Below are 24133 nucleotides of genomic sequence, written 5' to 3' on the forward strand. Positions count from 1 at the left end.
ATAGACTAGACTATAGACTAGACTATAGACTAGACTATAGACTAGACTATAGACTAGACTATAGACTAGACTATAGACTAGACTATAGACTACACTGTAGACTAGACTGTAGACTATAGACTATACTATAGACTAGACTATAGGCTAGACTATAGACAAAACTATAGATTAGACTTTAGACTAGAATATAGACTAGACTATAGATAAGAACATAGACTACACTACAGTCTTGACCATAGCCTAGTTTTTAGTTGACTATATACTAAACTGTAGTATCGGTTATAGTCCAGACACTAATCTCGACCAGACTATAGCCTCGGCTATAGACAAGACAATAGTCTCCATTATATATTTTTGTCTAAAAATTAGACTATAGCCACGATTATTGACAGTCTAGATTATATAGTATATAGTTTAGATTATACACTCGACTTAAGACAGGACTATAGTCTCGACTTTAGAATAAATTATAAGCTATGTTCCTTACTATAAATGAAAGAAAACCTTGTCTTAATAAAAACAAGTTTTAAATCTCATCGTTATTTTACAGTAGCCATATTTCTAAAGATTTCTTACATAATTTATCCAAAATCTCCTCATTAACAAATGAAGCAATAAATCTTAATTCAAAGATAAACTAACTTTAATGATATTAACTAATAATAATAAAATATGATTCGTCATAGTTTATGGTGTATAGCAGGACATTATCTTTAAAATAAAACTTTTAAAATTGCAAAAAATTCAACATTAATAATATTTAAGCAATATTTTCTTAAGGAAAACATTTATCCCCATAAAAATCTTAAAATGTTGCAGTATTAAAACAAAATGTCTATAAAAACTATTAATAATTTTTAATAACAATAACTAAAGTAAAACTGAAGTGGCCATTCTATATCAATTTTTACACAAAACAATAATATATTCTTTTAAAACCCTTTAATAGTTAGCCCACTTTATCAATTAATTTTGTTTTTTAAACATTTACAATTTCAAGGTGCTTCAAGAAGGTTTCTTCCACTACCAACATTAAGTAGCAATTCCATTCGAATATATAAGAGTGTGGAAAGAAAAAACTGGTCACTCCTGTCTTAACAATGACTGTTTAAATTTGAGTGTAATAGAAACAAATCTTAGATTCCTCTAGAGTGGTAGTAACTTAAAAGACCAGTTTTAGTTTTATGTATTTGTTTTTCTACTTTTTTTGCTTAAGTTGTCTTTAAAGCAATTGTTTTAACAATTACATAAAATACAAAAATACGAAAATAATTGCATTTACATGATATGGGTTAGTATGATTTCAATTTTCTAGCCTTATGGTTGCATTTTGTTCGAATTATAACAATATTTCAGTATTTGTAAAATTTAATAGAAATTTTCTACTTATGCTTCTAAATTGATCAAAATTTTAATATACCTATTTTTGCGAATTTAAGCTATAGCTTTAGGTTATAGTTCAATCCACTACAGTCTGCTAGTCTGAAGGCGACACTGACGGCCCCACTTATAGGTCGAATTCTGTAGGCCAATCAGTTACACATTTTAAACAAAACAATTACCGAAATCACAACAAATTAAAACTAACCGATTACACCGATGGCGATCTTCAAATTTAAGTAATGCGCACGATTTGGAATGTTGAATGTTCGTACACTTCTCGATACATCATGTCTGGCGCATGTGTGCAGTGAGTTACGAAGATAAAATTTAGTCTTCATGCCTGAATTCTTTTGTATACCGGTCGACCATAAGGCCAACCAAGGATGATGCTAGTCGCACAATGTATCAACCGAGGGAATATAATCATAGTGATGGAAGTGATCATTTGGGGAAGGAGAGGGCGATGGGCCGATAATGCACTGGTCGTATGACATGCAGTGGAGACATGCCTGGTCAACAATAGAAAGAACATTTTTATTCACGAAACATAGTAAGGTAACATGGGTGGCACCAGACAATAATACCGAAAACCCGATTAACCATATAGCCATTAGCAGAGAATGGATAGAATGTTGCTGGATGTACGCAACAAGCCTGAAGCAGATTGTACCAATGACCACCCTCTATTGATAAGCACAACCTTCAGGGTATATTGAATCACTTACCAGAAATCCTGCGCAAACATGGGAATATGTTGGAAACTGTTCTTATGGGCCGATAATCCCTTTAATGCTCCTGGAATTCCCAAAATAATAGATTCGTTGAAGAATAACAAAGCCCCTGGAAGAAACTATACCCATTTGGTCTAGTCTATAGACGAGTGTATTGTCTCGTCTATAGTCTAATCTATAGTATAGTCTAGCATATTGTCTAATCCATAGTCTAGTCTATCGTCAAGTCTATCGTCTAGTCTATAGTCCAGTCTATAGTCTTGTCTATAGTCTAGTCTATCGTCTATTCTACGTCTAGTCTATAGTCTAGTATATTGTCTGGTTTATAGTTTAGTCAATAATATAGTTTGTAGTTTAGTCTGTAGTGTAGTCTATAGTCTAGTTTATAGTCTATAGTCAGTATATTGTCTAGTCTATCGTTTAGTCTATAGTCTAGTATTTTGTCTAGTTTAGTCAATAATGTAGTCTAGTCTGCAGTTTAGTCTAGTTTATAGTTTAGTCAATAATATAGTGTATAATATAGTTTGTAGTCTAGTCTGTAGTTTAGTCTATAGTCTAGTTTATCGTCTAGTCAAGTATAGATTGTAGTCTATAGTCAGTATATTGTCTAGTCTATAGTCTATTATATTGACTAGTTAATAATTTAGTCAATAATGTAGTCTAGTCTGTAGTTTAGCCTATAGTCTAGTTTGTAGCCTAGTCTATCGTCTAGCTTGCAGTCTGGTTTATAGTCTATTCTGTAGTTTAGTCTATAGTCTAAAATCTAATATATTCTTTCTAATCTAGTATATAGTCTAGTCCAAAGTCTAGTTTGTAGTCTAGTATGTAATCTGGTATATGAAGTCTAGTCTAAAATTTAGTCAATTCTATAGTTTAGTCTATAGTCCAGTTTACAAGTTATAGTCTGGTTTATATTCTAGTCTATAAGCTAGTATATTAGCTATCCTATAGTCTAGTTATCTATAACCTATTCTATAGTCTAGTCTTTTACAGAAATCTGTATTATACAGTCTAGTCTATAGGATATAGTCTAGTCTATAGTCCAGAGTTTTAAAATTATATTGTAAAATATGGATAGAAACTGATCGGTGGAGATCAACGTGATCATGTAAATTTTTCGATTATTTAATTAATACAATAAGTATTAAATCATTTGGTATTTTTTTTTGCACATAATTAATGGACTGTCATAAATATTATGATTTAATACATTTTTTTTAATTTAATTTAAAATAAGCCTACACAATAAAAATTTAATTCCTTTTATTTAAATAATAATACATAAACCCAAACTTTATGTATTTTGCCAACTATTTATTGTCTACAAAAACTTGCACAATAAGTACTATTGAAAATAATCATCACATCAGCATCATCATCATGAAAGAAATAAAATTAAAAAGGAAAAAAACTTCATATGAAGATATTCATCTTCTTTAAACTCATAAATTACAAAAAGATTGTCTAAAGTGTCAATGGACAAAGTAATTAAAATATTTCAGATTTCAATTTTGACAATATTGTTGTTGTGTGTTTTTATTTTTTTTTTTTTTTTTTTTTTTTGATATTTGAAAAATGTTTGTTTAATTTTGTTGATGTTAATTATTTATTTATTGTTTTTTGCTGAAAATAAAAACAAGTGGTTAACTTAATTTTCACATTGAATATTTGTTTGAATATATTCACACCTTTGTTAGTTTAAAAAAAAAAATAAAATTTATTCGTTTTATATTTTATGGCCTATTAACTGACGAATGCCGAAGTTATTCACTCGATTTAAACGTTTGTAATCAATTATACCACCATCGACTTTAAATGTTTATTTTATTAAAAATTCAACTATTGACCTTAGTCACTTGTAAAAAAAATAGTCATAGACATTCATTGATGCGTGTAACTTTAGTTAATTAGATGTTTAAAACAAAAACAACAAAAAAATCTCCAAAAAATAATAATTACTCATATGGTAAACTATAAAATTTTTTTAAAGATTTATCTTAAAAAAAATCGTTTAAAAACCTTCAATGATTTATCTGATCTATGACCAATTTACAGGTGTTTGTATTTTTTTTATTTGAAAGTTTTTATTTTATTGCTTAATTTTTATATCACATTGTTTTTAATTCTAATATTCAATGTTTAAGGAAATAATATAATAAAATGTCTATCTTAATGGTGTGATCTTTTTTTAAAACTATAAAAAAATAACAATGTTTTATTAAATTCAGTTAAAGACTTAAAAAATTGTACTTTAAATTGGATCATTTAAATTTAAAGATTCTAATTAAGAGAATATATTCGAAATTAAAATTAAAATATGTATGCGGTCTAGACTATAGTTATATTCGACTATGAACTATAGTCTTAGTTATATAGACTAACAAATATATTTTCGATTAGGAACTAGCCAATAGTCTTAACTATAGCATAGACTATGTTCTCGACTATGTACTAAAGTCTTGATTATAGACATTCTCGACTCTAAAGTAGACTATAGTCTCAACTAAATATACTGGATTAGACCGTTATCTAACCTGAAGACTCTAGTCTCGACTATAAACTATAATGTCGAATATAGCTTATATGTAGACTAGACTATAGTCTCAACTATAGACTATATTCTCGATTACAGACTATATTATTGTCTTGACTACAAATTAGATTATAGACTAGACTGTAGTCTTGATGTAGTTTTTAATTTAGTTTGTAGTTTAGTCTACGTATTAAAGTCTATACTCGACTACATTCTCGACTATAAACTAGACTATAGTCTCAACTAAAGAATATACTGGGTTAGACTGTAATCTAACCTGAAGACACTAGTCTCGACTATAGACTATAATGTCGAATATAGCTTATGTTATGGGATATAGACTAGACTATATTCTCAACTATATTCTCGATTATAGACTAGATTATAGTCTATAATCGTATAGTTTAGACTATAGACTAAACTATACTATAATTTCACATATAGACTATTGACTACATTATAGTATTGATTATAGACTAGAATGAACCTGGGCCCAAGTAAAGCTGCATTGGCTAAAATGTATAATTTCGATTATATACTAAGCTATAGTATCTGGACAATATCCCCCAGGGACATGCTACCTTAACTAAAGTTTCCATCTTGGTATGATTACAATCCCGCGAAAAAAAAGAGATGCTACCAATACCTCTAGTCTGTCGGGACGATTGTCAATTCATTCCTCGGACTTTCCTTGAAATGATTTGACATGCGGTCGAACCAGAAAACCACATAATCCGATACTACGTTTGGCCAGTTGCTCCTTTGAGATGCACGTATTGGCTGTGATTTAAACCCAAACTCGCGGTTAAAAGAAATCTATATTTCGCGATAAGTTCGGTGTCGTTGCGAATGACAGATGAGTGACTTTGGGACTAAGCTTTGGAAATGAGTTGTTGTTAAATGTATATGATACATTGTGAATGTGGGGATATACGCATCTTATTCTACCGTATATCTAGAGTAAGTCATAATCTGGTACTACGGATGGCCAGTTGCCCGCAGGAATCGTTTTGACTGGTTAGTTGCTTGAGACTCCTTCTCCACGCTGGAGTGACAGTACAACTAAGTGTTATATGTACTATATGATACAGGATGAATATTGGGGTATACGGATATCATTCGCCCATATTCCTAGAGTTAGTTTGTCGTATGTTGTTCTCTTATAAGTGTGTCGTATAAATAAGAAGTGTGCAGGACTTGAATAGTGATGGATAAAAGTTGTCTTATATAAGTGATAACATTGAATTTCCTTCCTTCCTTGTCCAAATGTATTCAGAAAAAACTTTGCTCATATCAGATTTGCCACAGTGTGTTTGTTTTCTATGAATAAGAACAAATTCGTACTTCGGTCTGTTAATGCAGTTGCCGACTTAACAGAGGTCATCCCATCTGTTTGGTGGTAAACGAAAGTAATGTTTTTATATCTCCGAAGTTCCGGAAATTCCATATACGTAAATTGGCCCCCGTGCGTGTAAAATACACAATGGGTTGTCACAGAAGCTCAAAATTGTGATGACAAAATTATATTTAAAGTGAAATCTAAAACAAAAATAAGAGTCCCATAAAACTCATAAGGCAATACTTTCCAACCACTTCTTTCTAAATAAAATTTTTAACAGATATTCCAACATGTGACCGCCCATTGTGAACTATTTTACGACTTTTGGTTGAATTCTGCAGTTGAAACACGAACAAAAGTCGAATTCGACTTGTTTTGTTCTGGAAACAACTTGTTATAAATTACAAAAAGTCGGACGTTAGACTTTTTATAAGCTTCAAAAAGTCGACCCTTTCTTTAAGCTATAGAACACTTCTTAAACGATTCAAAATTTAACCAGAATTTAATAAAACAATAATGTGTAATTAAAATTAATTTTTTTTAAATGAAATAACGTTTTAGCATTAAAAATGGCTGACAGCGCCACTAGTGTGGACAACTTAAAGTATTACAAAAAAAACTATTGTGAAAAAACGTATTAAGCTTTTGCCGCTTAAAATAAATACAGTAAATCCAAAAAATATCCCATTCACTTATTATTATCTTTTTTTTTTATTCAAAAATCATTGAAGACCAAAGAAAAGCAAATGCAGTGCAAAACCCCAGCATCTTAATGATAAATGGTTTTAATGATTCATCATTAACGTTTGAACATTAAAAGTATTTCGTTTCGTTTTTTGGAAATTACATTATTAACCAGGAAATATATACAGTTTAACACTGAAACGCCCTCTTATATTCGTAGACCAAATAAAGTGAATCATGTGTTTTATTTTTTGTCTTAATGGGGAATATAAAAATTTCAAAAATGTTTAACACTTCACAGATCAAGTGACTAACAGTCGCTTTGTCTGTTGAAATGATATTTTAAAAATATATATAAATATTTTCACAGTGTATCTTATTAATTAGTTTTTATGCTAATTTAATGCCATTTTAGCGTGTATTTAAGATATTAAGATTTTGCCAAATTAACTGTTGTTTTATATTTTAGCTGTTTTCTAAAATCTGTAGGATTTTTTTTGTCAGTTTTTTTTTCTCGTGTCTTTATGATACCAAATTTGTTTTAGAAGTTTTAACAAATTTTTGGCTCTTTAATTTTAATTATTTATTATCTTGAACTTGACCGATATTTTAGATGAATGATAAATAATAGAATTTTTGACTGCTGGTTAAAAGATTCATTGATAAAAAATAGAATGTAGTCTAACAATGTCGAATAAAAGTGAATGTTTGTTGTATTTCCTGATTGATGATAAAGGGGGGGGGGGGGTTTAGTAAATAATACATCATTTTATGTTTTAAATACATTTAATACATTTATCTGCTAAATTAACGAAGAATTAGTTAATATATTATTGTTTTTAAGATTATGTTAATGTCACATCTGTGGGTTTAATTTGTTATGTTGTGAAGGGAACTTTTTATAAATGATTTTAGAACTTAATCCATTCGGCGTATAACTTAAAAATTACTTATGTTTATGTCATTTAAAACGTTAACCATCTGTCATTTATTGTCATTTACTTATTTCTCACTTTATAGCGCAAACAATTAAGATTTTTTGACTCGAAAATGTCCATATGGAGAATGTAACTTTGAAGAAGATAAAGACCGTCTAGGTCAGTCTGAAAATTTTGAAATGAATCAACACTAAAGCCAAATAACGAAAATATGCATACAAATAGATAGATAGATAGATAGATAGATAGATAGATAGATAGATAGATAGATAGATAGATAGATAGATAGATAGATAGATAGATAGATAGATAGATAGATAGATAGATAGATAGATAGATAGATAGATAGATAGATAGATAGATAGATAGATAGGTAGATAGATAGATAGATAGATAGATAGATAGATAGATAGATAGATAGATAGATAGATAGATAGATAGATAGATAGATAGATAGATAGATAGATAGTTAGATAGATATGTATTCAGAATATTGTGACACATGTTTCTCTTTAAAAATGTTTCCATTTAAGGCAACTGAAATACATTTGTCATTTTACACATTTCACTTAAGTGGAGTTGCCAACTAATTACTAAAAGTAAAACAAATTTTATGAAAGATCACGTAATTGCTAGTTTGAAATAAGAGCTAATGATTTATTTCTTAGAATATAGAACATGTTTCAACATTAACCCCAAAAGTTAATGAATACCAACAAATAGAATACGTCGTCTAGTGATCACTTAAATGATCATTTGTTTTAACAAATGATTTTTAAACTCTAGACTTTGCTAATCAACACATTAACTTTAAATATTGTTGTTGTTATTGTTGTGAAGTTTTAGTATTAAAAAAAAACATGTGTTAATATTTTGTTGAAAATGTTTAACAAAATATATTAACATTTAAGATTTATTTAAAAAAAATCTAAAACAACTTGATTGCATTTTGATTGTTCTTAGTAAAGTAGTTTGCCCCGGCTAAGAAATAAAATAAAAATTCTTTAATTAATAAACTAATAAAACAATATAATATTTATTAGCAATAATGTTTAATGAAAATAAACGTTTAATATTATTAATATTTATTTATAGCAAATCTTTAATTTTTGCAAGGTATTTTGTTTTTGGTTTGTTTTATTGTTATTGTTCAAAGTCGGCGAATTGAAAAGTTTTGTATAGATTTCTTTAAAATGTTTATTATTTCATAAACTTAAGTAGACTTCACCTTATTTTCAAGTTCAACTACTTTGATTTTTTTTCGAAAAATTTATTTATGCAAACATTTAAATAAAATTATTAACAATTATGTTCAAAAAAAAAAACTCCAATAAATAATTGTTATGTTGTAATTAAATCTAGGAGTTTAAACTAATTTTCTATTTAGCAATTCTTGACAATGCATACACAAATGGCCACAGAAAACTTGTTAACTTATTTTTTTATGAAAACAAAATCTATGCCTAGTTCAAGGTATTTTTAAACATTTTAATTGCTTTTGATAGATCAACTTTGATTTTTGTATTTGTTTTGTATTTGTCTGTGTGTATGTGCTTTTTATTTTCAACCACCAATAGAAACCAAAAAAAAAGAAGCCAAAGTTATTTACATAATAATGCGTGCATAGGTTAAGATCTCATATCTTTGGCATTTTTGAAATAGTTTTATAATAGATGACTATTAACTATTAAAAATGTTTAGGTTTTGGATTTCGTCATAAAATACTTGTTAACCACGATTAGTATCTCTGAGATAAAAGCCTACTAGTTTAAGGCTTAAATTAGTAGTTAGTACTTTAACTTGAATGAATTATTGTTGGCAACACTATATTTTTTCTTTTGTTTACTTTACAGCGTCAACATGACATTGCAGCAAATACATGAAAACAAATGTTAACGTTAAATTAACAAGCCACATGTTGTGTATTTAATTATGTCCTAAATATAATAAAATATGTTGCCAATGAACTTTTTTCTGTTTATTTGTTAATATTTTAATATAATTTGCTTAAATCTGCAAATTAAAATAAATAATTATTTAAATTTTTTATAAATCATGTTTAATTTAAATAATATATTGTTTTTTAAATATGCACAAACAAATACACAATAACATTTTCATCATCCTCTTTATTAGCGAGTTAAACATAGAAATGTATAATTAAATAATAAATTAATTAAATGAATTTGTTAATGTTATTCTTAAAGACATTAATTACTTTAAAATAATTTATATTTTTTCTTAAATCTATAGTCTAGACTATGAACTAGACTATAGAATAAACTTCATTAGTGAATACACTATACTAAAGACTAGAGAATAGTCTCTAGTCTAGTTTATAGTCTAGTCCAGAGTCTTGTCTATAGCAAAGACTATAACTATAGACTAGTCTATAGTCTGGTCTATAGTATAATCTATAGTCTAGTCTATAGTCTAGTCTATAGTCTAGTCTATAGTCTAGTCTATAGTCTAGTCTATAATCTAGTCTACAATCTAGTCTATAGTCTAGTCTGTAGTCTTGTCTATAGTCTAGTCTAGTCTGTAGTCTAGTCTATAGTCTAGTCTATAGTCTAGTCTATAGTCTAGTCTATAGTCTAGTCTATAGTCTATAATCTAGTCTATAGCCTAGTCTATAGCCTAGTCTATAGTCTAGTCTATAGTCGAATCTATAGTCTAGTCTATAGTCTAGTCTATAGTCTAGTCTTTAGTCTAGCCTATAGTCTAGTCTATAGTCTAGTCTATAGTCTAGTCTATAGTCTAGCCTATAGTCTAGTCTATAGTCTAGTCTATAGTTTAGTCTATAGTTTAGTCTATAGTTTAGTCTATAGCCTAGTCTGTAGTCTAGTATATAGTTTAGTGTATGATCTAGTCTATAGTCTAGTCTATACTCTAGTCTATAACCAAGTCTATTTTCTAGTTTGTAGCCTAGTCTGTAGTCTAGTCTATAGTCTTGTCTATAGTTAAGTCTATAGTCTGGTCTATAGTCTGGTCTATAGTCTGGTCTATAGTCTAGCCTATAGTCTAGTCAATAGGCTAGTCTATTCTATAGTCTAGTCTATAGTCTAGTCTGTAGTCTAGTCTATAGTCTAGTCTATAGTCTAGTCTATAGTCTAGTCTATAGTCTAGTCTATAGCCTAGTCTATAGTCTAGTCTATAGTCTAGTCTATAGCCTAGTCTATAGTCTAGTCTATAGTCTAGTCTATAGTCTAGTCTATAGTCTAGTCTATAGTCTAGTCTATAGTCTAGTCTAGTCTAGTCTAGTCTATAGTCTAGTCTATAGTCTAGTCTATAGTCTAATCTATAGACTAAACTATAAACTATACTAAATACTAGACCATATCCCATAGATGAGACTATATACTAGGCCATAGACTAGATTATAGAAAAAAATTACAAAACATTTTCATATTACTTTGTTCGCTGGGTTAGCATACACGTGAAGTCTGTACTTCAAACTTAACAGAAAGAAAAATTCTGGAACATTTATCTTTCTCTCCTCCAGTCAACCAAAAAATGGTAATGAATTCAAAATACAAAATTAAATATGTATAAACAAAATATAAAAACAACAACAAATACAAAAAAAACTAATCAAAATGAGCGAAAGAGAGAGTGTTTTTGCAGAAAGAGCGTTAATATTTGTTTAACTGCTTTCACTATCACATTTCCTATGTTAAAAAAATTATTAATTTATACGATTTGTATAAAAATTATATTTTATAAATAATTTTGTTGTTTATTCTCACGTATGAATGCATATTTTTTGTCGTTATTAAAAGGTGTGATTGTCATTCATTAAACAAAAAAATTTCTATTTGAAAAAGATTTGTTAAGTACTCGACATTTTTTTTTTTTTGTAAATAAATATTTTAATTTTTTTTTACACAAAACTTTCTTTAAAGGAATTTTCCTTTTTAACATAAATTTTTATTATTAACTCTCCCTTTTTAATTTCAAGATTGAAAGTGGGTCAATTTAAGAAGAATTTTTTTATGACAAGATGAATTTTAGCATTTTTTTATCAATGGTTGAATGACTAACTGTTATAAATTTGACAGATGTGTGTGTGTGTATATGTAATTTTGTTTTTAAACCAAGTTTTCTTTGTCGTTGGCTTATTGTTTTACTTTTAACATTTTTTTTTTTGCTTGTAAATTATGTTTATTTTACTACTACTTCTGGTTTATTGAAGTTTTTGGGTTTTTGACTTTAAATTCCGCCTCTTTTTTTCGAAGACAATCATATGCGAACACAAAGTCAAAGTCTGTCTTTTGGTCGGTCTGGTTTAAGCAAAAATACAAAAAATAAAACCTTAACCTTTACTTTTTATAGACTTTTTTACTTTTCATTTGTTAAATACGTTTTTTTCAAATATGTTAAAGTGATGATTGTTTCGTTGATAGGCTTTTGTAAAACAAATAAATTTTTGTCTCCTATTGTAAATTCGTTAAATTTTTTTGTTATTGAAACAAAAACATTTTATTTTCTCATATATAAATGAAACAATAAACCTATATTTTTGTTACAGTTTTTTTTTTTTGTTTTTTTATAAAAACTTATCAAAATATAAACAAATAACCTATAAATAATAAGTTTATTTGTTTAAGTATTGAGTGAGCGTAATTTTGACTGAATGTTTTCAAATTGAAAGGGTTTTTTACAAGGTCCATTTTAACAAATAATTATTATATTGATGATTTAAATAGCAATCAAAATCTGTAGTTTTGAACTTAAGAAGAAGTTATAGTTATACAAATGAATCAATATAATCTTAATGCTCTGTAAAAGATTGTTATAATAATAAAAAGATTACGTTTTTAATTCCCACAATATTTTGTCTTAATTGTTATTAAGCATCTCTGAAATATACTTAATTATTCTGAAGTTTGCCAGGGAAGTTAAATGTTCTGAAGTTCTCAAGGGAAGTTAAATGTCTATTGAACTATTGTGAGAATTGAAAACTTTATATACTTGAGGAAAGTTTAAACTTAGACAAAAATTCTAAAACAAATGCAATTTTATTAACATATGTTTTAGAATCAGGACGTGATCATCCTTTAAACATTAGGTAAACAAGTCGATTTTGAGCAGCAGTTGAACCACTTAAGTTTTAGCAGGACTTTTTAAGTCGAAATGCTTTGCTATTACTTCTTCCATCAGATTGATGCGATTTCAATCTACACTGATAGTTCAAAACTGTCTTAGGATTGCCTTCTGGAAGGAAAATTACATCACCAATAGAGCTAGAAAATTAAAAGAAATAGTCCTCAAAAGAACCCATTAAAAATAAAGCTAAGTACTTCCAAAAGAATAACATTTATCACTACATCAAAAGTTTTTTACCTTCTGTGGAATTGATGTTCAGTGACTTCCGAAGAGGCTTAAACTGTATCTAAGTCATCACTTCTTCAGGTATTTTACTTCCATGGAGTAAATTCTACTTCTTTTTCACTCCTTTGGAAGTTGTTTCTTTTGCTGGAAAATTGATGTTATGTTAATCTCTTAATTTGCGAAATAAACGCTGTTATCCTTTTCCGAAGTATACATTGTACTTTCTCCCTTGAAACCATCTGCTGACTTTATTTTCGTTCATGATAGTTGCCTTCACATCAGTGGGTTATCTATCGGAATGATGAAAACACTTCAGTGGCTATGGTGCAAAACGAACGCAGACCGATAGACTAGAAAAGTAATAACAGACTTGACAATTTCCAAACTGGTTCCCCGTGTACTTGTGTAGCTTGGCATAAGTCTCGTTGATATCTTTGAGCGTCTCAGCTGATTATAGAATTTGCAGAATTATACGGTTTATATAAGACGCGGTTATGATCAAAGTATACTAGGCTTCTTGGATGGTAATATACAAGCATTAGGCGTTTCCTTTCTTAGATAAAATTTTCAGAAATTACGAGTTATTGCAATCAGATTGAAACCCATGCTCCAGAGAAGCATTAGAGTGTGTTGTGTTGTGGCAAAAAGTAAACTGAGATATACAAACATATATCCATAACACTGGTATCCTGTGCGAATCAGTATAAAGTAGACTAGATTAACTTTGCGGTCGTCAGATCTAGACTCTTGTTTACAAGGATTAAAAAATATAATTTGTTTAAACTGTATTTAACTAACAGTGGCCTTCCGGTAGATTAGCGTTCTAGTCTGGTAGACCGCTACGAAGCGTGGTGAGTTTGTTTCCCACCTGAGGCACTAGTTAAGGATCGCATAACAGAACCGATAGGGGCCTAAACTAACTAACTCACAAGTTAATAAAAAATTGCATCGGAAGTCTTTAAATTAATATTGGTCCACAATTATCAACTTTTTTTTGATAAAAATACGTTAACATTTTAGAAAAAGTTGTTTACAAATATAATTTTATGTATTATTTACATAATTCAATTCCGTTTCATTCCATATTTGCCAACTTTTCAACTCATTATTATACAATAACCCTAATTTATTTAATCACACACAACATGCACTAAACTTTAAATACTTTATAATTATTTAATTTATTAAAAATAATTATTATTTTAGATATAAAAGACAACTAAAAAACGCAAAAAAAAATTTAAACACTTTGACATATAATTAGAGATAGCGACAGATTTATTTGCTTGTTTTTATAAAGATGAAATTATTAATTACCCAACATTAAAAACAAAAACATGTAACAAAAACAATCTACATACATACATTTTTCTATGAGTGTAATAACAATTAATTTGTTTATGTTACTACTAACAACACAACATGTCACTTGTCAAAAATTACTCAAGTTATGAGTTTTTTTTTTTCTTTTTTTCTCTTTGGGCTGGGCAAGAGTCCACACCAGTGCAAAACTGAAACATTGTATGAAATTTTGACAGTAAATAGCGCTAAAGATGACATAAAATTCCACTTTAACTTTTGTGTAAAAAAAATATACATGTATTTAATTTTGTTTGTATTTATTATTGTTTTTATTTATAAAAAAAATCATGTTAAACCCTCAAAGGTCGTTAAATTTTATTTACAAACATGAACATATGACGTGTATATCAAAAAAAAAAAATATCTAATGTTTGTAATTGACTTTTGCGTAGTCGCTTGCATATTGTTTATTTTAACAAAATCTTTGTTAAGTTATTATTGACTAATATATTTTTTCAGATATTGTTTAAAAAACAGTTTTTGCCCTCCAGCTTTATTAAGCATTTAATATTGTTATTATCAACTACTTGAGTTCTTTTTAATATTCAATAATTGTATTTTTTTACAGTGTAACAAATTGGCTGAAAACATAATTTGACTTAAATAAATATTAAATACTATGGTAGGCTGTCTACTTGAAAAAGTATAATTATTATTAATGAATTAAAACGTTTAGTGTTAATGATTCAAATAGTTAATTGTTGACTTTTTAAATATACATCTTCAATTTAAAAAACAATATACCTATATAAAAAGTGTTGCTAACATATTATTAATTATAGAAAACTGATTTAGAAGCTTAAACATAATAATGGCGGCGACGTTTGTATTGTTTTGACAAAACAATTTAATAAACTATGCAATAGATTAAACCACAGACTAGTCAATATACTCGTGAATAGACTAGTTCTTAGATTATTCAATAAACTTAATCTGTGGACTAGTGATTAGACAAGTTCAAGCTACTTCACAAATCAGTAGACAGGGAGTAAACTAATCCATAGATTAGGCAGTAGATTAGACGATATACTATTCATCGTGTACCTTCAGCCTATAACAATAGACTAATTAATATGCTAGTTCATATATATGATCAGTTGATTCTCTCCCATAAAATAGATTAGTAAGAACTAATCAATCATGGATTAGTCATGAAATGAGCTGATAAACTATTCCATAGACTCACAGCTAATATAGTCTGTCTACCGACTTAAAATGGACTAGGTAATCTACTAGTCAATGGGGCCTGTCACAGTTGTCTAGACTAAACAAATGACTAGTCAATAGAGCAACCTGTACTAGTCAATAGACTAGACTAGTCAATAGCCAAGTTAAGTAACTAGTCTGCTTATTAGTCCACAAACTAGTCTAAAGACTAGTCAATGGACTAGTACATAATCTATTCTAAAGACTAGTCAATCGACTAGTACATAATCTAGTATAAAGTCTAGTCAATGGAATAGTCCATAATCTAGTTTAAAGTCTAGCCAATGGACTAGTCCATAATCTAGTCTAAAGACTATTCAGTGGACTAGTCAATGGATTAGTTCCTAAACTAGTTTAAAAACTAGTCAAAAATCTAGTCTAAAGACTAGTCAATCGACTAGTACATAATCTAGTTCAAAGACTATTCAATGGACTAGTCCATAATCTAGTCTAAAGACTATTCAATGGACTAGTCAATCTGCTAGTCAATGGACTAGTCAACCTACCAGTCAAATGATTTGTCAATTAACTTGTCAATAACCTAGATAATGGGACCTGTACATATTTCTATTCCACAGACACAGAGTCAAAGACAAGTCAATGGATTAGTCAGTAGACTAGTCAATCTACTAGTCACTGGAGTCAATAGAGTAGTCTGGACTAGTCGATAGGATAGACTAAGCAATAACCAAATCAATTAACTAGTCAGATTATTCAGACCGTATATGAGTTGATAAACTAGTCATAAAAAATGCTCCAAAAAACTATTCAATAGTCTATAATCTAGTCAATAAATTAAACGCTAAACAATTCGCAAGAAGGAAAATTTTTATATTTTAAGTAAATAGTAAATTTTTGATTTCTTTTATCGATATTATTATTATTATTGTTTTAAATTTGTATTTATATTTTTTCTAAAATTTTACATTTTACAAAAGTAATATTTGCAAAAAACAACTGTTCATTGTTTATCTTTTAGACTGAATAGTTGGCAATATTAACAAAGTTCACTGATACTAGATCCATAGCTTAAAAAAATACAATCATCGTTTAAAGTTCGCCTAAATTTGTTCTGAGTTTAATCTAACAGCAAGTTAAGCCTAGTTTAACTGAGTAGTAAGAAACTTGCAGTTAGAAATGTACTATGTAATTCAAAAATTTAATTTTCCATGCCTGACGTTTAAAGAAAACTATTGGTTAATAGATGTTGCTGCTTCCCATTCGTTGTTGTTGCTGTGGCGTATATAATAAGCATGTAATTTATTGTTTAAATTTATAATATTTTTTTTTTTTAGCTTCTTTAAATATTTTTTTTTTCTTTATGAGCAAATTTTCGTTTTGCTGTTATTTCTTTGTGTATTTCACTGTCAAGTGTAGTTCGCATGCATAATTGACATCATTATCTTAACAAATTAACGGGTAACTGATTGATTACAATTGCAAATGCAAGCGGCAAGCGATAGACAATAAAACACTAATTTAGAGTTTGTTTTAGAAAATAGTTTTAGATTAACTTTTTTACGAAATGTGAAGTAAATTAAAGGATTTTTAAAATAGTAAATTGTATCAATAGGTGAGACCATTTTGTTTACGATGTCGCCAGCTCAAAGACATTTACTTACAACTCTTTGTCGCCGGTGGTTGTGGTAGCAATTATATTTAAGCTGTTTCTTTACTTTTTTGTTTCAAATCTCTAAGAGGAAATCATCAATTTATCTAATATATTTTTGAGTGACAGACCTGTGTCGTGTCTATCTGTCTGTCGATATAATGTGTTTATTTTATTGTTTGGGGTTATTTATTTATAAAATAATAATAAATTTTAAACACTTTAATTAAATTGTTTTTTAATATGTTATTATAAATGGTGTTAATATGAAAGGGTTTCAAATTATTTGATTACGATTTTTTAATGACTACAAATCAATTGAAGTTTTATAGTAAATTAATAAAGTCTAAATTATGTTTAATTTGCTCAAAAAACAAAAGTTTTGAAATTGACAGGTCAAGTGCAATATTCAATAAATTAGGTTAGATATTGATAAATATCGAACTTATTGACACTTAAGTAAAGTTGCACTAGCAAATTAGTTGTAAATTGAAGCTAGCAACAAATTTACTAACAATCCTAGGGCCAACTACTATATTTTAAATTTCTGTAAAATATTGTAAACTATTTAATTTTGTAAATATTTATTAATATTGCAAAAAGCCTATAAACAAACAAAGAAAAAACAAAACACAGAAAACATTTTACCATCCCTCCTCTCTATCATCCAACCATGAACGTCATTTTTCATCACCACCCACTAAATAAAAATCTTAAAAAATAATCGCCCCCCACCCAAAAACTTTTGTATATAATTTGAACAATAATATCTACTATAACTTTCCTATAATATTTTCTGTGTTTGTTTTTCTATTCTATTTTTAGGATTGGCTTGCGGGACATGTGTTTTAGAATCCGATTTTGGTTTTATACTCAATTGTAACTTCAAAAAATCTGGACTATTTCGTGTAAGAAATTTGGGAGGCCTTAAAGCGCACTTTGGTTTAGGTAAATCTTTAAATTATTAAAACAAAAATTACCAACAAATTATAAAATTTATTTAATTTCCTCTTTTTTTACTAATCTGTAATTTAAAATTATGGTTTTTTGGTGCTTTTAATTACTAATTTATTTTAATTATATAATTTATGGGTTTTAATTTGTAAATTGTTATATCTATTTTTTTAATTTTTAGAAATTTGTTATAAAAAAAAACATTAAGTTTTGGAACATTGTAATTTGTAATAAAAAAATTGTTTGAATATTTATTATATTGATTTTAGCGACATATTTCTTTAGTCATTTTGTAGGCTGCAAAATATTCTTTAGTAAATTTGCTGCCAAAAGATTTTTAAAGTCATATTTCCCTAAAATTTTTCCGTTAAATACTTTTGTTTTAATGAATTTGTTGTTAGGAAATTTTTGCTTGAGGAAATTCTGTTTCTAGCGTCAAGTTTGCTTAAGTAAATTTCATAATAAAATTAAGTTTGTTTTAAGAAATTTGTCGCTAGCATCAAGTTTTTTAAGTAAATTTCTCAAAGTTGGCTTTCGTTAGTTTGTCGTTATCGTCAATTTTGGTAGTAAATTTGTCGCTCCATCAAAGTTGCTTAAATTAAATTTGTCGTCAGCATCAAGTTTGCTCAAGTTCTAGTAAATTTGTCACTAGCGTCAAGATTACTTTAGTAATCAAGTTTGTTTAAGTAAATTTGTTGCCGGCCTCAAGTTTACTTTAGTAAATTTGTCGCTGGCGTAATGTTTGCTTAAGTAAATTTCTTGCTAGCATCAGTTTGTTTTCAAAATTTTGTCCATAGCAACAAGTTTCTTTTAATAAATTTGTCGCGTACGTCGTTGTAATAATCACCGCTATTCTGCATTTCGATTACGACTTTTTGCATTTTATGAAAAGTCGACTTTTCGACTTTTTGCATTTAGTTAAATGCCGATTTTTCGACTTTTAATATTTTATAAATAGTTGACTTTTTCCGACTTGTCGACTTTCCGATTTTTTCGACTTTTTCCCACTTTTTCCGACCTTTCGACTATTTTCGACTATAAAGTTGCCAGAAGCGTAAATTTATAATGTTGCCATTTAACATTATATTATTATTATTTATTATTATTAATAAAAAAATTATTTATATTTTTTCTATTTATTGCAATTTTTTGAGTCGATTATTTTCGACTTTTTTCGACTATTTTCGACTTTTTCCGATTTTTTTCGACTTTTTCCGACTCTTTTCGACTTTATCCGACTTTTTCCGACTTTTCGACTTTTTTTGACTTTTCGACTTTTATTTACAAAGTCGACTTTTTCATAGACGATAGCCGAGTTATCGACTTTTTTGGAACAAAATAGTCGACTTCGACTTTTTCGACTTTTTTCGACAAAAAGTCGATTGTTCGAAAGTCGATTTATAGAACCCTAGTGCGATCTCTAAGAAAGCTCGTAATAAATCCAGAGAAATTATTGCCGACACCAAATGCAATTAGTTTTGATCCAATGCACCATGCCACACTCTATCAAACGCCTTTAAAATATTTAGTTGATTAGCACCGTCAGGTTTGTTTTTTTGCAAAGTATAAAGTTATACTTTGGTTTTAGTTATTTTGAAAATTTTTGCCGGCTGCCAAGTTTTGTTAAGTAAATTTATTTTTTATATTAGTTTAAGTTTTTTAAAATATTTATTTAAATTTATTTCATAATTTTTTAACAATTATTTTAATACTTTTTTTCAAATCGCGATTTCTTAACGAAGATCTAACAAACCAATTATTCTTAAATATAATAGTTTATTTGTTAAAGTTGTCATAAAATTATATGCATTCATGCCAATGTCAATGACTTTTTACGGCCATTTTTTTATAACAATTTTTTTCGTTACTCATACGTACCTACATACATACATATTACTGCTGTTTCTTTTTTTATCCTAAACACACTACAACTTCATACAACTATGGCATTGTTTACATTCAACTATTTACATACACACTTACTTTACTACTTAATGTTGTTGTGGTTTTTATTTTCTTCAGTTAATTAAGTTAAAGTTTAATTATTATAACAGTTAGTTTTTGTTTTTGTTAATTTGTCTTTTAACCACCATCTTGTTATTTTAACTTGTTGACTTTTACTTGTCTCTCTTTTTTCTTGCTGTTAAAGTGTTAAATAACGGTTAAACTGTTAGTTTGTTTTTGTATTTATTTTGTTAGATTTCTTAATTACTCTTTTGTTTAGATTTTGGGGTTTTTCTTGTTTTATGTTATTAATTAATAATTTTGGTAGCTAACAAGTAAAAGATTTGTTGTTATTACTCCAGATATTGATGATTAAGCGGAAATTTTAACATTTAAATTTATGTGTAAAACATTTTTTTTAATTGTGTGAAAAATGTGTGTTTTATTTTGTTTACTTCTCATGTTAATGAAAATTTTAAATAAAGAATTTATAAATTATTGTTTATTGTTTTTTTCTAACAGGTTTTAGTTTGGGTGATGAATTGGGTTTTGCCGAGTCATTGGGAAATGTGGAGGGTGGTCGACGACGTTCGATTGGCTATAAAAATGGACCACCACCCAACGCGGTTGGAGTACTGCCAGGAAATCAACAGGTAGATTGAAAACCTCTACGAATTATAAAATATATAATTGTTAATTAAATTTTTTCTTCTCTTCATAGATCACCCAACAATCCCTGAATGATAAACGTATAATTTCACGATCCCCCATGGCCATCAGTCCTGAACTCCGAGAATCTTTGACAAAACAAGCCAAGGCTGCAGCAGCCGCTGATATGTTAGCAAAACAAGCGGCAGTCAATCAAATGGCAGCAAAACAAGCTGCCATGGTAGATTTGGCTGCCCGCCAAGCGGCTCTAGCTGAACTACAAGCCCAAAAAGCTAGACAGGGACCTCTAATGACAGAAGCTCGTCCTCTACCCTTGGGAGTGCCCGCCTTTAAGCCCATACCTAAAAAACAAATACCTCTACAAACAGCACAAAGAAGATCGAATATAGCTGTCGATACACCCAACTCTAAAATGAGTGTAAACAATAGGGTGGTAGATATGTATACACAACAAATCAATGCAAATCGCACCTTCCATTCACACAATCCCATCGTTTCCCAACCCATGGCCGTACCCGCTTTTCAAGCCATGCCTGATTCTGTAAATAAAATAACAGCTGTTTTGAAACCTCCTGCCACATTACCGGTTCAACAACTGCCCTTACCCTCGAATACACATCCTAATTATTTACAATTTGAGGAACCTAAATTCGATTTGAAAGACATCTCAGTTGAGGAATTAGCTCGTGCGGCAAATGTTAGTGTGGATACTATAAAACATGCCATCTATGTGAGAGAACAACAAATGAGAGCGGAACAGAGAGCAATGTTGGCAGCAAAATTAAGAGAAGAATTTATAAGGACCTCAACATCGACTAGTTCTACGACAACATCTACTACTACAACGACCACTACACCGCGTCCAGTTTTACAATATTTCGAGAATGCAAATGCACTCAGTGAGAATAAGATGTCAAAGGTAAGGGGATGACTTTTGATTTCACTCTTAAGCAAACTAGCTAGCAAGAAATTAACTAAAGTAAACTTGACGCTAAGGACAGATTTACTTAAGAAAACTTGACGCTAGCTACAAATTTACGAAAGCGACAAGTTTACTAAATTAAACCAAACGAAATCAAAAAAGAAATCATGACTTTAGCGACAAATTTCCTAAAACAAACTTGGCGTTACCGACATATTAAATTTGACGCAGTCGCGTTACAAACGCAAACTAGATGCTAGCGACAAATTTATTAAAACAAACTTGACACTAGCGACAAATATATTGAAACAAACACAACGCTTAGGCAAACTTAATGCTAGCGGCAAATTTTCTAAAACAAACTTGACGTTACCGACATATTTACTAAACTAAATCTGCGATTAATTTTCTAGAACAAACTTGACTCTAGCGACTAATTTGACGCAGTCGAGTTACAAATGCAAACTAGACGCTATCGACCAATTTTCCCAATGCAAACATGATGCTAGCGAAAAATTTAATACGACAAACGCGACACTAGCGGCAAATATCTAAAACAAACACGACGCTAGGGCAAACTAAACGCTAGCGACAAATCGGCTTCAAATTTTCTGAATAAATGTGTCGTTAGATTCAAATTTAACAAATTTGTCGCCGCTTTCAAATTCATCTAAGAAATCTTTTGCCAGCTTGAAGTGTTTGAAAGAAATCTGTCGCACGATTTATTTTAATTCAAAATCTTGTTTATTTTTTAAGGTAATGAATGCTCCCAAAGAATACTATCCTGTTGGATATGATAAAAACTTTGATGACAACTTTAAGTCTAAAGTGGATTTACCTCCCACCTCATTCTCTTGTGCCAAACAGAAACATTTTCCTGGTCTTTATGCTGACACCGATTTGGGCTGCATGGTAAGAGGAAAAACTCTCACAATTTGCAAAATCAACAACAATTTCTAAAAAAAAACTGTTTTACTTTATTATAGGTCTTTCATGTTTGCGCTCTTACCGATGATGGCATGGTACGCAAATCTTTCCTTTGTCCTGAAAATACACTTTTCGATCAAACTATACTCAAATGTAATTGGTGGTTTTATGTTGATTGTTCTGCTTCTAAAAGTGTTTACGATTCGAATATACCCATTTCGAAAAGTTATCAACTAATGAAATCTTTAACATATTTCTCAAAATTCACAAAAACTAAAGATGGTGAGGAAAACAATGATGGTGGTTTAGATATACAAACTCTTAAAGATTCTATGGATAATGTAGATCGTAAATCTAGTGATGATGTAGAGGAGGAAGGAGATGAGACTATAACATCACCGGCCGAAGACGAGCATCAACAGTTGAATGAGTCATAAGTTTTAGTTTAATTAATATCTAGTTTTTAGCTTAAATTTAGTTATATAATGCGTATGTCTGTCTCTATCTCTCTCTTTCACTCGTAACACTCTCGTTTGTGTCAAAAAAAAAAAAACGGAAACAAAAACAAAGAAAAACGAATCAAATTTCATTATAGTCATTTGTTTTTAGTTTCATATATATATTTTCTTCAATTAATTTAAAGAAAACAACTAATCAACTTAATAATTTTCGCTAGAGCGATACCTACAAATGATTTGTTTTTCTTTTTATTTAGAAACCTAATTTTCTTTCATTCAGTTTCCTAAGTTTTGTGTTTAAGGTTGTTTTTATGTTCTTAGTTAAATGTACAATTTTGTTCAATTTTTTATATTACCTTTTTACTAAGAGAAGAAAAAGTTCGTTATTTTTTTGTTTTGTGTGGATATTTTTAAATTATTTATTATACAAATAATATATATTTTTTTGTAATAAAAAAAGAAATATAAAAAAATATATCTAAAGAAATTATATAGTTTTATTTTGTGTAAAAATAGAAATAAAGGCAAGTATATTAGTTATAAAGAACGTAATGTAAACTTCTTCTTTTTTCATTTGATTTTTGGTGTATTTCTTAACCTTTTCAATTTCCCATCTTATATATATTCCTAGCTTTCCAACGATACTCGTTTTATTAAAATCCCTGTACAAATCACAAAGTTATTCCAGTTTTTCTTTATAGAAATGATATCCTTAAACTTATATTTATTCCTCCTAAAAGTATGCTTAACTTTATATCGTTTATAATATGAATGGTCTGGCAGCACTATTTTTCTTAGTACCGTCAACTGTTCAACTCTTAATTTTGAAAGCTTATAACTAGAAAACTACAGCTTCAATTTTAAAGAAATTTTCAGAAATGTTTAAGAAAATTTAAAACTTTAACATTAAATTAAGTGTTTAACAATCAAACTTATATTAAACAATGTCGGCCAATAAAAAGAAATTTTCAATGTTATGTTGATTTCTTAGAAAAACACCAAGTTATATAATGTTTATTTAACTCATAAGAAACTAGAATTCATAAGCTTTTCAATGATACCCACTTTATGCAAATCGGTTCACTATTTAAAAAGAAATTCAAAGTTTAAGAACAACACTCAGCTACCCTAACGCCACAAATC

General features: G+C 28.8%; 1 protein-coding gene across 9 annotated transcripts in view; it reads left to right on the forward strand.

The window, feature by feature from the left end:
- The window catches only part of LOC111676532, a 30950-nt gene extending 7474 nt beyond the window's left edge, over positions 1 to 23476 (forward strand). For 8 of the 9 annotated variants that reach the window (XM_046948597.1, XM_046948595.1, XM_023437491.2 and 5 more), the window contains exons 3-7: positions 17942 to 18064; positions 20537 to 20667; positions 20736 to 21602; positions 22362 to 22517; positions 22592 to 23476. In XM_046948597.1, coding sequence (XP_046804553.1) covers positions 17942 to 18064; positions 20537 to 20667; positions 20736 to 21602; positions 22362 to 22517; positions 22592 to 22969 — 1655 coding nt within the window. In that variant the 3' untranslated portion in view covers positions 22970 to 23476. The remainder of the gene's footprint in view (positions 1 to 17941; positions 18065 to 20536; positions 20668 to 20735; positions 21603 to 22361; positions 22518 to 22591) is intronic. The other variant, XM_046948603.1, reaches the window with a different exon arrangement.
- Positions 23477 to 24133: the final 657 nt, after the last annotated feature.

The sequence above is a fragment of the Lucilia cuprina genome, chromosome 4 (genome assembly GCF_022045245.1).
Source record: "Lucilia cuprina isolate Lc7/37 chromosome 4, ASM2204524v1, whole genome shotgun sequence".
Classification (NCBI taxonomy): Eukaryota; Metazoa; Arthropoda; class Insecta; order Diptera; family Calliphoridae; genus Lucilia; species Lucilia cuprina.